At 45.4% G+C, this 18953-nt stretch overlaps 1 protein-coding gene across 5 annotated transcripts in view; it reads right to left on the bottom strand.

Annotated features, from left to right (window-relative positions):
• The window catches only part of GRIA3 (glutamate ionotropic receptor AMPA type subunit 3), a 145862-nt gene that overhangs the window by 7270 nt on the left and 119639 nt on the right, over positions 1–18953 (bottom strand). For 3 of the 5 annotated variants that reach the window (XM_071757473.1, XM_071757472.1, XM_071757475.1), the window contains exons 13-14: positions 14646–14893; positions 13966–14080 (exon numbers count right to left, since the gene is read on the bottom strand). In XM_071757473.1, coding sequence (XP_071613574.1) covers positions 13966–14080; positions 14646–14893 — 363 coding nt within the window. The remainder of the gene's footprint in view (positions 1–13965; positions 14081–14645; positions 14894–18953) is intronic. The other 2 variants (XM_071757474.1, XM_071757476.1) reach the window with 1 other exon arrangement.

The following is an 18953-nucleotide window of genomic DNA, read 5'->3' as shown; positions in this document are numbered from 1 at the left end:
AAAAAGGCTCCAAGGAACCTTGCATGATTGCAATGAGGGCCTTTGCCCACCCGTGACAAACCCCAGCAGAAAGAGTGGTGTGGATCATTGCTCTTGTTTTAAATGTAATTTAAAAACTATCCGATTTGGAGAGATTTTATGAAATACATCTCTCTGCTTTGAAAAGCACAGTGCAGCTGAGAATACACAAACAATAGGGAGAAGGTTATAAACACCTTTTCTCCTATCTGCGTATTTTATTGTGCAAATTTTCCCCTCCCCCCGGTCCTATTCTGAACACTATTTTTAATTTGCATGCCTTTATAAACCCCATATGGAGCACAGAAAATTTGCATAACACCCAATACATTATAGATTAGCTTTCACAACATTATACAGTATTGGGAAATGAGGAAGCTTAACATGCTAATTAGGGTGCTTTATTTTTTTTTTTAAAGCCAAGATTGCAGTTAATTGTGCACACGCAACTGCCAAAAAAGAAAAAAAAAAAGAAGTAGTAAACTAAAATTATCTTAACTAAACAGATGGGAATTTGCCTAAGCCTAGGCTTCCACTATAGTTTGTCATGGCCCTATTTGTCAGGTGAGGTACAGCAATACCTCAATGGGTAGGAAGGAGGAGGTTTGCTCCATCTGTCTGTCTGAGCAGGCAGAGCAGGACAGGAGGAGGAGCACTGAGGAGCCACCCACTGGGTTTCACCTCCACTGAGCCTTTCCTGGGGGCTGCAGGAGGTGGGACCAGATGGGAAAGTTGTGCCAGGACTGGGGAGTAAAGTCAGAGCAGAAGCCTGTCCCTCCCTGCCTTAGCCCACCTCATCCCATCCCATCCCATCCCATCAGCACACACAACCTGGAGGTTTTTCTCCCAGCCTTCCCTGGCTCTGCTGTGCTGCTCTCCAGGACACTGGGATGACCAGCATGTACCTGAGCCATGAAGCCCTCATGATGTGCTAGAAAAGGCATTTGTTTGTGCTCCACAGTTGGGAGACCAAAATGCAGCTCGTTTGATCAAAGTCCTCAGGAACAATTTTATCTGCTTCCAGGATATCAATCCTCAGACTTCTTGATGGGCAAGATGCTCCCTTGTGCAGAAGGACTGGAGTGACCTGATGATGGGTGAAGGTGTGATGCCTCTGCTGCCCTGGTCCAGCCCTTCACCCATGGGGGTGCAACAAGAGCTGCTGCAGGAGGGACTCCTCAGCTCCCAGATTCCTGAGTTATGTAAATATACTGGAAAATGGAAAATGAGCCTGGCTGCTGGTCTGTTTTCCAGCTGCTTGGCTCCCAGCCTTGTTCACTTTAACATCCAAGAGCCAGGCACAGCTTTGGCCCAGATCCTGACAGAGGTGCAGAACTGGATGTTTGGCTCGTGGGATCTTTCTTGCCAAATGTCAGCAGCACATGTTGAATGTCAGTCTTCTGTCCCATGGCTTGCAGCTCAGCCTGGCCCAGCAAAGGGCAGAACCAGAACCAGCACCAGCACCAGCACCCTGCCTGTGCCAGCAGCTTGGAAGCTACCGAGTTGCAAAGTGTTTTGTTTGCCATGAAGAAGTGTTGGGCTCTTCTGGGCACAAGGGCTGCTGGCTGTAGGGAGGGGATTTTTCATACCTTGCCCTGGCACAGTTGAGAGGCTTTTCTTTTTTCTTTTTAATTGCCTTAGAGGCAGAAGAACCAAGAGACTGACTTGCCCAGGTCCTGGGAGAAGGCTGTGTCCCAGCCTCCCATCCACTTCGCCAGGCCACTGCACCACCCCAAAAAATATCTCAGAGGATCATTTACTCATTTCTGGGTCTCAAAAGTTTTCCATTTCCTTATCTTATTTTCTGGGATAATTTTGTTCTTTTTCAGCTGCATTTTTAATGAGGTTGCTGTTGTTGGGCTGTACAGGATACCCTATGAGGTCCTCAGCCCTTTCCCGGGTGGCTTTGCCTGTTTTTCCTCTGCTTTAATTTATGATGGGATTCTTTTTCATCTCCCCCCGGGTGGTTTCCAGGCCAGTTCTCTATTTATTTCGATGCTTTTATCAAAGCAAAATGTTCAGAGGTTTGAGAGCTTGTGCTCTCTTGTTGTGCTCCGTATGCCCAAAACAATGAGCCGAGGCAGCCAGGATCAGGATGTCAGTGGTTCAGATGTCACAGGATGGCATTCTTGGACACTTGCAGTGGTTTTCTTCCTCACCATAATGGAATAATTTTTTTTGTTTGCTTGCTTGTGCTTTTCATCCAGATGTAGTAGGTTTGGCTGATCCAGGCTCAACCACGTGAAGTTGAATCTCCTGGGCAGCTTTACCAAATCCTGCTAACAAACATCTTTCTTCTGACATCTCCAAAAGACTGGAAGACTTGAGTCCAAAGAACAAGCACTCGAAGCCTCATGTTGATCAGTCTTACTCCCAGTGGCAAATTAAGCCATTTGCTATGGTTGGTTTAAAGACTGGCATGATGTTGAGAAGATGGGTGCCCATCTAATCTCACTTTATCCAAATCTTCTGCAAGCAAGGCTCTACAGCTGGGAACCTGGGACACAGGTGGCTTTTATCAATGTTTTAGTGGTTTGGTTTCTCTGCTTCCCTGCTAGAACTCCCTGCTGAGGTGCTGGCAGGGAGTTTGCCTTCTCTTCTTCAGCCATCAGGTACTGTTAGAAAACAAACTGTGCTGGCAAAAAAGCTGTGCCAGTCTTTTTTCAAATGCAACACAGCATCATCTTAGGAACCTTCTCTTCCCTTTGCTGTGTGCCCTGGGGGGCCTCCTTCCCTGCTGAATTTCAGCCCCTCTTGGCTCCAGGCACAAGCCCCAAAGTCCTGCTGCACCCTTTGGTTCTGGTGGCCCCAAGTGATAAGGCCAACGTTGATGGAGAGAACTGATTTCTGAAAAACAATGTGCACTCACTCATTGCAATCACACCCAAAGCTTTGGGTTGAGTTTAAAAATTCTACCCCCCTCTACTTCTATATTTCAGAGTCCCTGCAGCACTTCTTTGTGTGATCTTCCATAAAATACAGCATTGCTTCCAGGATGAGGATGCTCCCCATGCTGACTTGTCAGGAGCAGCTATATGCTCTTTATAGAGCATCTGTTACATTCCTGGTTCATTATTATCTCTTTTCCCTGGAAAAGAGGGAACAGTCTACTCTTTTCTCACTTCTCTTCAAGACAACCTCACCCCACCTGAGGGATTTCTTGCCCTGCCTCCTCTTGTCACAGCACCAGCTTCAGGTAACTTGCAATAACTTTTATCTCCACTGAGAAAACTGCTGGCATTATAACATCTCTTTCTGGCCAGAACAAGTTTGAAGCAGAAGAAAAGTAAATTAATCATCAGAGAAATAGTTCTTTCTTAGTCCCAGATGTTAAAAGGCATAACTTCTGCCCCTTTCAAATTATAAATCATAGCAGGTTTTTAATTTGATTAATGACCTTTTAGGTTCGTTTTTATGATTTCACCTGCGCAGACAATGTGAAAACAGAGATTTTTATTTGGTGCCACCACAGCAGCTTCAACTGGCTTAAGAAAGAGACCCAGGCTGAAATCTCACATGCAACTGCAAAAGCTGGCCAGGCTGTCCTTTGGCAACCCAATTCCAGCTACTGGCCACCGTATTTATGTGCTGGTGCTGCAAACCAGCCCCTTCCCTGAGTGTACTCAGAGTTCACAGAAGAGTCTGAGCAGCTTCTTGGAAAAAGTGCTGTTAATTTATGAAAACAACATCCCAGCCACCAGCCTTGCCAGGAAAGGGCTGTTTTCCAGGAACAAGAGATGGGATGTACTACTGCCAGTGGCTCTGCACCCCAGTGTTTAGGTTAGTCCTCACAAATCACAGCAGGTGGTTCAGAAAAGAGCCAGTGACCACTGAAGAAGTGAGACTGAAGAGCAAGTGTCACTCTGGGCCTCAAAAATCTCACCCAAATAATCCCTAGACTATTGTCAGCTGCATGTAACCAGTGTCAGGGTGGTGTGAAGTCTCTGCAACATTGTGGTTATGTTTATTACTCGCAATCAATAAAGATTTAAGTGGTGATTGGAACAGCTTTGGATAATTCACATCCCATTCCATGCTCTAATGGATGTAATATAAATGTTATACCCAAAAATGATCATTGCCAAGGAGAGTGATGAGCACAGCAGACAGCACACTGTTCCCTCAAACCAGATGAAATGTTGCTCACAACTAGTTTACAATTTTCAGATGTAATCTTTCAGAAAAAGGAGCTGCTAAGAAAAGGTGTAACATGTAAAGACTCTTCAAAGCACTAATTTAGAGGCCTTGGAGTTGTGCAGGGGTTGTCCCAGATCTCCCAGGTTGTGGGGCTGCCTGAGGGCACCTTTCACCACCTGGGTTTTACAAACTGCAGGTGTTCCTCCAGCTACCACCAGCCAGTTTCTGATGTTCTGTGCAGTATTCAGTGTACAGGTTCCAGTGGGGCATTTTCTCAGTACTGTTGCTCACAGCATCTTGAGAGTCTGAATGCTGCTTTTTTGGAGGGTAGAGGGTGAAGAAATCACCCATGACTTCGAGTGAAGACCAGAACAGCACCAGCAGAGAGAGATCCTGGTCTTGAAAACTTTCTTTCTCCACTTCTGCCAGGAGGCTCAGGTGAGCAGACAACAAGCTGCTGAAAAGCTGCTGAGCACCTCAGCCTGGGGAAGGATTGATCCTGGCTTGATTGATTGATTCCACCTGGCTTGGTGGCTTCTGCAGTGTTAAGGAGGCAGGATGTCCATGTCTTCAAGTGGCACTGTGGAGGGCTCTGTGCTGTCTTACCCAGGGACAGAGAGTTCACTTGGTGATGAAACTAAGAAATATAAGGCCAGAAGCAACGGGGATCATCTTCACAGGGCAAATGGTGGCTGGGTCCAAATATATGGTGAACATGGCCAACAAGAGTCCTGCCCATAGCAAAGAAGGTTTGGCTTGAAGGTCAAAGACACGACTTCCTGATGTGTTTAACAGGGCATCTATCACACAGTGAAATCCTGTGTTGTCACTAAGGTGGTTTTTTTCCATCAGTACAACATCAGACTGGAGAAGTGCTGTGAAAAGGCAGGCGCCTGTCACTCGGGATGTGGGATTTACATCAAAGCTGTTTCTGCTCTAATGGACCCTGGCACTGGTTCCTTGGGTGAAGAGCACCAAAGGCACCCCTGGGCTCTGGCTGTGTCAGACCACTGGGGCACAGCACAGCTGTAAATCTGGTCTAATATCTGGCTAGGCCAGGTTTATTGCCCATCTCTGGGACCACGGCAACAAGAAGCCACAGGAGATTTCTGGCAAATCTGGCTCTCAGAAGATGGCAAGATTAACAAAGTGTGATGTCCTCTCTCCCAGCCAGCCTGAGACTAAACCCTGTGCTCAGACCTGGAGCTGCATCCCCTGCAAAGGGCTCCTCATGCTCCTGTCCAATCCCAGGGATGTGAAGGAAGCAAAAGTTGATGGTGGTACCAGGTCATGGTTAGTACATTATAAAGTGTATTTTGACTTGTTCTATTTTAAATACCTGTTATTTTCCCCCAATCACTTTAATTTAGGAATTTTACAGATTTAGAGCACTCTCAGTTCTGCAGCATGGATTTCTCACTTGTTTCATATAACTGTTTTTCTCTTGTTTCTTATGTCCTTGCTGGCTGGAGCATCCCCGGGATTGCTGGTGTCAGCACAACAAAATGTTGCAACATCAAAGAGTTTTGATGTTAAATGCTTGGGTTTCTAAAATCCACCTCATCATGCCAGAGGAAAGGCAAGTGGACTGAAGCTCAAACAAACAAATATTTTCTTAATTCAAAACACTTCCTAAAATCCTCTAGGGTAAACCAGCTGAAAACACTGAATTAATTGTTCCTGTTGGTATCAGTGGCAAAGCTCCACTAACTCCAGAGGAAGCAGAGTGAGAAGCTTGATGCAGACATGTGGGGAGTGTCACCTTTACCATGCCTTCAGAGGTAAATACCAGAAGGGACAGGGAGAATGACCCCAAACGACTGCTCCATGGCCCTGCACTGAGATTTCAGCCCCATGCATCCAGCACTGCAGAGAAACCCCTCAAAGCCACAGGTCACAGCAGCACAGGGCACTTACAAATGCCTGGGCACTCTGCTTGATTTGACAGGATACCATAAACAAATCTCACTAACAACCATCATGGTATCATTAAAATACAAAGATAGAAACAATTCAGGAAGAGATACCAAATCCAACATTATTCTCTAGAGGGCATTGCTTCAGGTTAAGAATCCATCTAAATCAGATAAGGCACATTATTCCCCCAAGCTCTATAAATCCCAACCTGATCTGTAACTACTGAATGGACTTTTTGTCAGATCTTGTTACTGAAATAACTTCTGACTAGATACAAAACCCGTGGGTGAATGCATTGTCCAAGTGCTCTGCTCTTTCTGAGATCAGATCTATCTGCCTGTCATAATTTACCAATTTAGCAATGTCTCCATGCCCCAACCTCATGCACTGCTATGCACCCATGCGTGAGGGATGGGGAAGATTCTGGATGGAAACGAACTCATTATTAAAACCCACCAAGTTTGTTCCAGTTATTTGGAGTGAACAGAGCCCTGAAAATATGGGCATAAAAGCATGGTCACTTACTATTCCTATTTGTTACCTTCTGCCTCAAAAAGTGATCTGTACTTCTCACTGAACATTTGGTATTCATGGAAAAAGCACCAGCCATTTCTCCCTTAAGGAATGAACACTTGGTTGCTCTTTGTTACCATTTCAGACCTGCATAATTTTTTTTCCCTGCCCCATGTTACCAGAAATTGCACATCTACAAGATTTAGCATTTGAGGGATTGAGATGCTTTATGGGTGAGCAGAGGAAGGGATAAAAGTGAAAGCCATCTAGTTGGAAAAGACAAAGAACTTTCAAAATTTTGAAGATTAAAACCTGGTGCCTCAAGCCCCATACATCCTGCAGCCACCTACGAAACACTGCATGGGGATGGCTGGGATAGTGCTTGGAGGCTCTGGGCACAGGGATAAATCCCCTGGCAAAAGGATTCTGCTTTTCCTCTATAGCAGAGCCAGCAGCAGTTCCTTTTGCTCCAAGGACTGCAGCCCATGGCTGCCAGCATGGGCTGTGGGCACCACCAGTAGCAGGACTGGAACCCTCCTTCAGGAGGTCACCAAAATTTTGCCTCTTTTGTTCCTTTTGGAACAGAAAGGTGTCATGGGATGATGACAAGAACCTTATCTATGGAATAACACACAATGGAGTTTTTAAAATTTGTTGATGCTGCAATAGTGCCAGCAACAGAGCAGGGACTGGAGGAGCTGTGGTTTGTGCTGTACTGACACAGTGTCAGCCCACAGGGTTTGTTTCTGTTCTGAGGGCATTGCTGACCCTGGCAGGGCACATGGCACAGGCATCCTGCCTTTTGTTCTGCTCTGATGGCAAATGCCTGCCAACCAGAGGCTTTGCAAAGGGTGCTGAGCACAGCTTTTGCAATGGCCATTTGAATGCTACTCAAATGATCTATTAGTGGATGGGTTGTTTTTTTTTTTTAGTTCCTGCTGACAATTTAGTAGCTGCAATAGTCCTCCATAGCAGAACTTTGTTCTAGTCTTTATTACTGTGTTTTTCCATAAATAATGTTCTTTTGGTTCATTCATGGAACCTGTGGGGTTAACTATAATCCTGCAGTAACTCAGTATGCATTTTAAAGTCAGGTGTTTTAACTGAGGCAACGTGGAAGACATCCACTGATGCCACAGCAGCACCTGGACACACTGCATACACCTGTACAGAGACAGAAGTGTCACCATGTCACCAGCTGAGACTGCAAGTCCCACCACTCTCTGCAAAGAGTTTTCAGGCTCTGTTTGGCAGCAGCAACTGTCTCCAGGAAAGTATATTTATATGTTTCATAAACGTAGCTCAAACAAATTAAAGTCTGTACTAACTGGATCATAATTTAATACAAGTGCCAAGTGCTAATGCAATAATAGGTGCCAATTGGATTAGGAAACACAAGCCCTAACAAGTCACTGCAGTTCATTTAAAGCAGTGCCTGAGACCCGAGGTGCAGATGTGGTGAGGGAGGGGGAGGAAGAGCTCCCCAAACAGGGAGGCAGACTAAGGAGGTGCTTAATGCCACACTCAAACCTACAACATCTGGAACAGCAGCAACCTGGCCCCTTCCTGTCATTGCCTGGATCCTTTCTAACCTGGAGAGATATGAGCAAGAGACTCAACTTACCTTGTGGGTGGGCTATCCCCTCACCTTCTGCTTCTCTTGCCTCTAGACACATCCATTTTTCCCCCCGGCTTCTATGATTTATTTCCCTCTGGGGATGGCTTCTTCTGTGACTCCTGCTCTCAGGCTCCTCAGCAGGCTGCAGGTCGGTGCTGTGTAGTCCAAAGGCTACACAAGGCATTCAAAGAACAGCTACAGCTCTGGGGCAAAGCTAGAGGTGTCCAACCCATGATTAGTGAGCGTAGAGCAATCCACTAGAGCAGCACAAGTGCCTGAGTCCATGTGAGCTCAATGCTGAAACATTAGAATTGCTTTGAAGAAGAAGAAGAAAGGCATTTACTTTTCCCTTTGTATGTTAAGTGACAGCAGTTACCATTAAAGAGGAAACAGACAAGCCCAGGCCTCCAGGGAGATGTTCAAAAGAAGGGCTCTGCTCCTGCTGTTGGGAGACCCACTTTGAGCTCCTGGTTTTCCTTTTTCCTTTGCTAATCCCAAGGAGCATTGCCTCAGCTTTTCCCACACTGATGCTTATAATGCAGGATAAATGCAAGCAATTTATGGAAATTAACTCTTAAGCACCACAGGTATTATCAGAGTGCATGAGTCTCAAGTCTCTCTCTAAGATTTCTTTCAGCCATGAAGGCAGGACAGAGGATTTGCCATGGTTAATGCTGCACAAGGATGTGTCTGTCCTTGCATGCTCAGGTCCAGTTTTGTCAAGGCAGCAAAGCAAATCCTGGTGATGCTAAAGGTTACGCAGGCAAAACAAAATGGTTCCTGATTCTCAGATGCCAGCCCTGACTCCATCAGCTCCTTTCTGACCCACTCATCCTAAATTCTTGTTTTGAGTCTCACAGTTACATCCCTAGGAAAATATACTCAAAGATCTACGTGACAGCTCAGACATTTCTGCAAAACAGAGCAGCTTCTCCACCCTTCCTGGCAACACTCTAAGCAAATGCTCTGATGAACTCCAAGAGCATTAAAACTTCATTGCTGGCACAAAGCATAAACAGTATTATTTTCTAATATACTACAAAGTAACAGCTGTCAATTAAAAATATTTTGATGTCTTCTTTTGAAAGCATTTTTTTACTTTGTCACCAATTTGCACAATAGAGTAATTTTATATTGCTTTCCCAGCTCTGAGCATGAATTAACTCTGTGCTACTACTGCTGGCTCTGACCAGCCATTTTATCTTTTTCCAGCTCGTAACCCAGGCCTGTAGAATGTGTGGCAAGTAAATTCATGCTGATGAACATAATTTCAAACAAATTGCTCAAATAAATTGTGCTGCACTTTTTAAAGACAGACATTTTGCCAAATGTTCTCTTTAAAGCACACCACATTTGGCAACAGGGCTCTTTAGATGTCAGGTATCATCTAAAATAATGCGTAACAGATTTATTCTAAAAATATGCCACTTAAAAAAATTATGCTGCAAATGCTACGACTGTGCTGAAAATGTATCAAAGCAAAATAGCCCAGAGAAATGGGGGGGACAAATCCCATCTGCTAATGGCCACACTCACAGCTCAGAAGGGCTTGGGAATGTGATGCTTTATGGAGCCTGGCTCTGAGGGCAGAACTCTACTAGCACACCATAAATGTAATCCTATGATTAAAAAGAAACAACTGAAAAATGAAGCAGTATTACACGGTGTGTCATTTCACAGATGTACTCCAAAAGAGCCATCAGCCTAAAAAAAGAATACATTACAGAAATTAAGTCAAATAATCAGCAAAGAAACCTGGCATGTGAACGTGGTGAGATGTTGCATTTGAACGAGCTCCTTCTGTGCTGGTTGTCATTAAATGTTGCCGTGAAGGTATAAGAATGCAAGAAATGTATCAACAAAAGAATTACAGAAATTTATCTTAGCAGAAAATTGTTCCTATGCAACTGAATAATTAGTTTCACTTAAGTCACTCAGCCTGCTACTGCCGTCTGCATCCCCTTTTGTCTACTTCTTGTTAAATTCCTATTCAGCCATCACTCAGCTCTGGGATGATAGGACTGTATAATAAACAAAATAATTAGTTTCCAAACTCATAATACACAGTAACATATTTCCTGGAATATGTTTTTTTATAACTGCTATTTTGCATTCTTTCACGATTGAGAGCTCAGCTCCCATGTATAAGACAACTGGAGGATGGCATAATTTTGCCATGAATTCATGAAACTAAATTCACCCTCGTTTAGGAGAGCTAAGAGAAGAAATTTTGATGCACCTACCAGAATGCCTGCACCAGCCAAGTCAGTCCACACATATGGACATGCAGCAGACACAAATTACGTATGGATGGAGCACATTCAGATGTATTCTTAAATAAGGATCACCCCTGAAAAGGGGGAACTCCCTTCACCAGGGCAGTATGAACATCCAGGATGCTGCAGGGCCGACTGGCACCCTCTGCTCCACACCAGTGCTGGCACATACTGGGAGCACTGAAAATGAGACATATGTCAGCTGAGGTTTTTAAAACAATCTTACAGTTCGTGTAGCTGAACAGATAAAAAACTGGTGGAAAGTCATACTATTACCTTTTTTTTTTTTTTTTTCCTGCTGTAAGACTCAAAACCCTCATGAAATTTGAAGTCATCATTTAATTTTCTAGTCGTGATGAGGATACAATAACAAGAGGTGAACTCACCACTTAGAATCATTCATCTCATTTTGCAATCATGCAAACTGCATGCTAAACCACAGGGAGGACGAGCAGGGGAGGGCATTTTCTGGGTGACTGGGTCCTTCCCAAGGATGCACAAGCAAGCAGGGTCCATACTTACCTCTGGCTTTTGGAGCAAGCTAGAGTACACAGGTCACAGAGAGGAATTCACCTTAAGAAACTGGCATCATCAGTCTGCAACCACTCACAACAACACACGCCAGGGAGAAAGTGGCTGATTACAAACTCAGGGCAGGGATTTCCCAAGCTTGGGTCTCTACGGGCTGAGCTGAGAGGGGGTCTGTCAGCCCAGCTGGTAGAGAGAGCTGCCCTGAATGAGTAATGATCCCTGTGCCAGCCAGGGTGATGGGGTGAAAAGTCTTCATCTCCACCTGAGGCACTTTTACCACCCCGTCCTTCCTAATTCCCCCCACATACCACCTCCTTTAAGGGAAATAAATAAATAAATAAATAAAAATGCTCTATAAATGAAACTGTGTTCACGTCAATGATTAACTGGAGAGATGGGATGAGACGAGGGTAACTCAGGCTTTGAGAGGGAGGATGGAGAGGAGGAGAGAGAGACCAGCAAGACTCTTGGGTGCCTGGAGAGCAGGACCAGTGCTCGGTGTCCCTGAGAGGGTGACAGGGCTCCAGGGACCAGTACACAGCCTGGGCTCAGGATTGGCACTGCCGGGAAGGCACCTGCCTGTCTGCCACAACCACAGCCTGCAGCATCCAGTGCCTACACAAGGCTACCTCAGAAGAAAAGCCACTTAGTAACATTAAAACCTTTGCTTTACCACATATCCAGAAAGAACAGCTAACCCCTTCCTTGCCTGCCCTGGCTTAGGATTTCCCCAGCCCCCAAGGAGAAGCTCGCCGACCCACGTTCCAGTCCCTGGGGATTTCTGCCAGCTGAGCTGTGGCCCCGAGAGCCGACGTCTGGAGCTCTAACAAACAAGTTGCCTTTCATGCCAGTGGGCTCTGCCAAACTGCAGAAAGACACTGCTTTGTGATTTACAGATTAAACCAGCAAAACACGTGTCATCATGTTTGGTCCACTTCCCTCTGCCCTGGATACTTATCACGTTCACCTCCCTCTGCTTTCTTAACACCCACTGACCAGGGCCAACTGCTTGCTGATGGATGGTATCACTCTTTGTAAAATGTCTTTCATCACAAGAAGGATACCCCTGCCCTAATTAGGACCATTTTAAAAATCCTTTTTTAGCTTCCTTAGTAAGCACTAGTTGACTGGGTTTAATTCAATGAACTCACAGCAATGAAGTTCATTGAAGCTGGGTTGTGCAAAGGGTTTTCTTTCACGGAGGCAGCATTAGGCATTGTGGTGCTGGATCCCTGGAGAATATTAAACATTTAATATACTGGTAAGTGTAATGTTATGTAAAAATGTTGTGTGGAGGATAAGCAGCAGAGCTGAAAAGCATTAAAAAAACCTCATGCTCATCTCCAGGCTGCTGCTGAGCACTGCAGACTTCCAGCTATTGAACAAACCTGAATTCAAGAGCTTTTCCTTCCCATATTATTACACAGTGGTTTTTGCTAACATCAGAGATGAGTAGCTGAGTAATTTCCTACATAGCCAACTGTAAGCAACTGTTATTAGCAGAATGCAGCAGTAATTTGCAGTAATTGTCCAAAACTGCGGTTTACTGAAAATACTGTTGCTATTGATTTTGGACCAAAGCTGGAACATTTTTTATAAGAGAGATTAGGAGTTATTGTTCCTTAAGGAACTGGCTTTACTAGCTATAGGAGAGTGCCACTTTGAAAATTCATCTCAGTACTTTTCAGTATAACAATGTACTTTAATTTTCCTGGTAATTCCTCTACCGAGGGGGCCAATAGTAGCCAGTCTACTTTAGCTACAGCTTCTCACCAGGTGAAAGACTACAGGAATTTTAGAGGGTCAGGTTGGCAACATGAAAGCCCACTAGATGACCTGTGCAACACACGAGCTGATTAAAGCAAATTTGAGAGTCTTGCTGCAGGACAGACTGCCTGGAGGACTGGGGAAGCCTCGCTCAGCTCAGCAGCAGGCAGCTACAGCTTTGCCACTGCTGTCCCTGGAACTCAAGCTGTCATCCACATCTGTTTCAAAACCCAGCACACACTGACTCAGTGCTCCTGCACAGCTGTGTGCAGAGTCTGGTCACTGCCCTCTAAAAAGTGGTATTTGAATATTCAAGGCAAAACTAGGAAAACTTCTTTTCTTAAGAGTCATTTCCAGATCAGGGCATCAATACACTTCCCTGTTGCAAGCAACCTCTCTCTTGTTTCAGCTTCACCTCTCGCAAGCTCCAGCTCCTTCTCCACTGCCATTATTGCTGTTATTTTATATTAATGGGTGACCACCACCTCTGCTTAACATTAGGTCTTTGCTATGCTTGTTGCTTGACTCCTAACTCTTCATCCCACTCTGCAATTAGAGAAGCAGCCACCCTGTCTCTCCCTGAGGTTCAGACCCACCCAAACTGATTTTCTCTGGAGACCAGGCTTCTTTCCAGGGCCCCAGTGGCACCAGTTCAGCCCAGCAAAGCAGGGCATGCTGGTACTGGGTCCCTTGACTCCTTCCCAAAAGAGCAAATGAGAAGGGAGCCTTCTTGCCTCCAGGTCTGTGCTGGCAGAGCTGATTCCAGACCAACAACAACAAAAAAACCCTCTCAAAAGCCACTCCAATGACAGAGAAGGACCAAAGCCTTGTTCTGGGGTGTTAGTACGGCGGCAGATGTGATCACTGTTTCCTTGTACACTTACAAGTGCTGATGTGCTCTGCATATGTCTCACCAACACCACACTTACTATCTGTTAGTTAAATCAGGTTTCCAAGCTTGACCAAGCCTGTTGACAACATGAAACAAGACTGTTTCTTTCAAAGAGCTACTGGGCTAGAAGATGGCTTTTTTTTCCCCCACCGCAGTTATTCAAATGGTTTTAATATGGATTCTTTTTTAGGTTTGGTTTTTTTTTTTTGGTTCTTTTTTTTCCTTGAGAAGTAAAATAACAGCCTTGCCGATTACTCTTTGCTAAGGTACCCGATTGTGGTGACATTGAGGCTGACCTTGGAGTCACCTCCCCCGCTGCCGCACTCTCCTTTGTCGTACCACCATTTGTTTTTCAATTTGTCCAAGAGGCCTTGCTCATTCAGTTTTAATACTGCCAGGTTAACAGCATTTCTTGAAACGATAAAACATAACTTGTAAGAAAAAAATGCACAAATGCTTAGGAAATCGTAACGTATAAAAAAAGGAGCACAAGAGGACAAATTGGCTAAAATTTCACAGAACGTGGAGCTATCAAAATGTCTGTACAGCAAATACAGGGTTAAATATTGGAAGGTGGCATGGAGGATAACATTTGCTCAAAACTGAAGTGTGCGGGATGGGGAAATCGTCTTTGAGAAAAAAAGTAACAAGAACACCACATCATGCAGTTAACATTCGTCACATATGGCAGGTTAACTCGGCTTTACCATTTAAATTGAAAAAGCCATTGAACTGTAAAATTAAAACAGCTACAAACAATCAGAAAGGACAACACGAAGAGAACACTAAGAAAATGGATGCATTAAATAAACAAAACCATAATTTACCGTCTTATTTAACTCCATGGAATATTGAAGATTTTTTTTTAAACTTTAAAAGTTACCTCAAAATCCACAAGAAAGAAAATGACAACACAATACATCAGGGTAGGTGGAATACTATAACAACATGGAGATTGTTATATTATTCCACCCACCTTAATGCTGAGCCTTTGGGGGTTGCTACACCATAGCCCTTGGAATCCAGGTTGCCGCCGACTTTCATGGTGTCGCAGGGCTTGCGCTGCTCGATGTACTCGTTCATCGTCGACTCCAGCAGGAAGGCAAACTTCCCCTTTGACTTCCTCACCCTCGCCACCCCATCCGCCGTGGTTTTGGTGAACACCGAGGGCTCGGCCGACTTCATGTACGACCACATTTTCTCATAGACAGCTATTTTGGACCTCTGGGAGAGAAGAAAGGAGGGAAATGAAGAGTTACGCTGGCGAGGGCACGAGGCTGAGCTCCTCCTCGGGCTCAGCCAGCTCTCAGGTATAATTAACACTCTACGACTGGTTGAGGTGAATAAACAAAAAAGTCAGGGTAGCTTGGAGAGACATTGCCCCCTGAACAATGACCCAACCACAAAATGGTTGGGTAAGGTAGGGGTGGGAACTTCTCACAGAGATTTATTCTGCTAATTGCCACGTAACTGGCAGCTGGGCAGTCGGAATGAGGGACAGTCCCTGCCTGTCCCAGCACCTCGGCTCCTGTGCTCTGGTGGGTTTATCCACCTGCATGCTGCTCTGCTGCAGGACCAGAGGGAGGATGTTAAATTCTAGCTCATCCTTTGTAGGAGAAGAGCAGAGGAGAAGGCCTGTGTGGGATAGAGGAGTGCTGCGGGTTCCCTGGGACTCACTGACCCTGAAGAAGAACAAAAAGCTGTAAATAACTTAAGGAATTTGCCACCTGGATGATGTTATGTCCTGGTACCAGGTGCCTCCGGAAGGGAATAAGGTCTCTTTCTATGTTAGTAGAAATTTTCTATGTTAGTAGAAAGAGAACTTTGAGGTGAAAATTGTCAACCAATAGATATCAGGACACAGCATAACAAACAACACAATAAACAATTCTGACTGTGCACAGCAACCGGGGTCTGTGCCTTCATGTCTTCCATCAATCCTTCCTGGCCTTTTGCAACAGATGCAAAAGGAACCTCTCCTCTTTGCACAAATCTTCTGCATTGCTTTTTTGTGCTAACTCACACCTGGGAAACACTGACACTGGCTTATTACAAGTTCCCAGCAAAGCAGGAGTCCATTTTGGACAGCAATGATGTCCTGCCTATGATACTACAGACCAGCACAGCACTAGTGGCTTCTAATAGTGATGCTCACATGAGGGTTATATATATAGGAACTACAAAATCCTTTATTAATCAATAGTTAAACTTTCAAAGTTCAGTTCAAGATTTTTCTTAAAAGACAGCAAACACAAATACTAGCAATAAGCTCAAAGAATTGCTGGTTTATTGCTTGCGTGTCTTATACACATATTTTTCCTCCCCTCTTTCCACGCCTTGAGACTGAGCCAATCCTAACAGCCTCTAGCTCAGCATACGGGTTTTGTAAACCTGGAAATGTGTTACTTTCCCTTTCCCTCTTCCCCACCAGTAACATTTAAACCACTCTCAGATCTTACAGCCACCTCCAGACTCTTTAGCATTCATATCCTGGATGAGCATTTAAACTTTCCTGCTTGCTCAACAGAAGGCAGTAATGCCAACTGTATTTCTCTGAAGTCTGGAAATCCAAAGGATTTACATAAGGCTTTTGGTCCAAGCTGTGGGTATCTTGAATTTATGCCTCCTACTCCTTGCCAGATTCCTGTCCACAGCTTTCCTTGCAGAATGGGAATGAGGCAACCAGTAGCTTAATCTAGTTCAACCTTAAACTTGTGGCAGAAGACTGTTAATGTCCATTAGCTTGATGATTGAGACACGTTTCCTCCTCGTTCAGGACAATTTAATGTGTTTTGAGTAATGTAAAGCTTAACAACCAGCCTCCAAGCATTTCACGGAGAGCAAGCCCTGCCTTCACCACCCTTCAGATTAACACGCTCTGCTACAACACATGGGGAGGAGCACAGAGGGCAAGATTTTCTTATAATTATCCTTCCTGATGATCTGAAAAACAACTGAAAATGAAAACCAATTAAAATTAGCCCCATCAACAACAGGCAATCAGAGAGACAACAATACAGGTCAGCTTCGTCAGGGGTGCAAAAAACGAGCAAGAGGGATTTCAGCTCAGAGCATTTCTGGGCTGTAGGGCTTTGTTTGTGCCCCAACAAGAGCGAGGGAGTGGTGGGAGGAAGGGGATTGTAGATGGGACCTGAAATGGGCCTTACACAGGTCACAGAAGGAATCTGGGGGTCTGCCTGGCTTCCCCAGACAGCGCAGGACAGCCCGGGCTGAGCCTGGGATCTGAGGCAGGATCCATGCCTGGACCTCTGCCCACACGTTTTGCCCACCTCAGGCAGAATGGCAGAGCTGTGGAATGGCAGAACTGTGGAATGGCAGAGCTGTGGAATGGCAGAGCTGTGGAGTGCCAGTCCTGCCCAGGAGAGATGGGTCCCTGGGCTCTGTCAGGAACCCAAGGGCTGCAGCTCCTTTACCACTGACTGCACCTCTCCCAGCCCACTGACGTGGGACTCTGCTTTTCCATCAATCAATCAATCCCTTTGATGCCTGTGGGCATTTCCACACCTCCTTCCCTGCCAGGAGTTGCTCAGGGCACAACCCTGCTCCCCGGCACCTCCTGGAGGGGCCGTGGGGACCCTCAGGCCATCAGAGGTGGTGGCTGCCGCCATTTTCACGCCCTGCGGGAACGTGGCTGCCGCCATTTTCGTGCCCTGCAGGAACGTGGCTGCCACCTCAGCAGCTGCCACCATCCCTCCTGCCCAGGGAAGGAGCCAGGGGCAGAGCAGGCAGGAAGGGGAAAGCAGGCAGGACAGGCAGAGTCATAGCATGGCACTGCCCCTGGGCTCCCCGAGACCGGGCGGTACCACAGCCTGGCCGGGCCAAACTCGAGACTGCGGGAGCAGCTCTGGCGTCTCCCGTTTTCAAGGTGCTTGCCCTTAAGACCTTCATCTTCTTTTAACAGAAATAATACTGACACATTTATACTTGCAAATGGGCAGCCGAGGCACAAAAGCAGGTAAAAATGCAGCTTGGCTGTTCCTTGTTTCTCTCAAGAAGCTGAAGCTTGGCCTTCAGAATCGCGCATGCGCTACCTGGGTTTTTGCTTGTTTTCCTCCACAGTGTGTCTTTAATTATACAGATAAACCAGAATTTCTTTTCATCTTCTAACGGAGTATCTGCCTTTAATAAGTTCTTTCATACTCTTTCCAGCTGGCCTGACTACCTAAAAGCCATTGCCAATACATCTGTGCATTGTTAATAATAACAGTTATCTGATGAGTGCCAGCAGCCTGCTCAGGGCTGCAACCACTCCAAACAAAGCAATTCCCTGCTCCAAGGGCAAAGGGTGAATAGCATCACTCAGACTTCAAAAAAACCCCCAAATTCCATGACTCAAAACTGGATCTCTTTTCAGCTTTAACAAAAAGCCTCAGCTTTCTCCCTTCACTTAACGCTTTTGGATGATGGGGTTAATAAAAATCAGTACGTTCTAGATGATTATTGACCACCTCTTCTTCTGCCAAGTGGGATTTTCATACTATCTTATCAAATTGCCTAAATGAGGACAGCATTCCAATTTAATAGAAACAGACAAAAATGCAAGCTAAAAATGAACACAGCAGGTATGAACTGGGAAGGGTTAAAATAAAACCCACCGGGCACGTGTTGGTTTTGGAGCTGCCAGAACCTGGCTGGGGAGCCTGGGTGAGGATCCGTGGATGTCCTCGGAGTGGGACGAGGGAGGTGACAGGCTCTGGCTGCTGCTTGGAGTTTGGTTAGAACTGCTCTCTGCAGCATTTCCCCTAAATTCATGATGAAGCTCAAATAATAATTTATGAAGAGGCTTCTCAGAGAAAGGGTCAGTGCCACCAGAGCAGCTGGGGAGTCTGAAAACCCACTCAGAAGTGCTTAAGGGCATTTTCTGCCCCAGGAACCCTGTAATCACCTGCTCAATGACATGACACAACCAGGTGACCTGGTGAAAGACACAGGAAGATGAATCAAACATGGTATTTTCAGTAAATATTTTCCTTTTCCCATTGCTTAATGAAATAAAAAACAAACAAACAAACTCCAGAAGCATCCTACAAGATTAAACCCAAGGAAAATTTCTTCCCCTTCTAACTTTCTAACTCTGAAGCTGCAAATCTTGTGCTGAAAGAACATTTTTACTTGTCTGTTCTTCTATGCAGACATTTGTGCCATCCCTGCCAGCCCCCATGTGCCCTCCAAGGAGTCTGACACCCACGAGGGGGGCCAGACAGCCAGAGCAACTGTAGAGAAAGGATTTACACTCCAAAATAAGGTAAGGTCTGACAGATCT

This window comes from Heliangelus exortis, chromosome 14, assembly GCF_036169615.1.
Source record: "Heliangelus exortis chromosome 14, bHelExo1.hap1, whole genome shotgun sequence".
NCBI classification, from domain to species: domain Eukaryota; kingdom Metazoa; phylum Chordata; class Aves; order Apodiformes; family Trochilidae; genus Heliangelus; species Heliangelus exortis.
The sequence above is the reverse complement of the archived record's forward strand: the minus strand, read 5'-3'. Positions and strand labels throughout refer to the sequence as shown.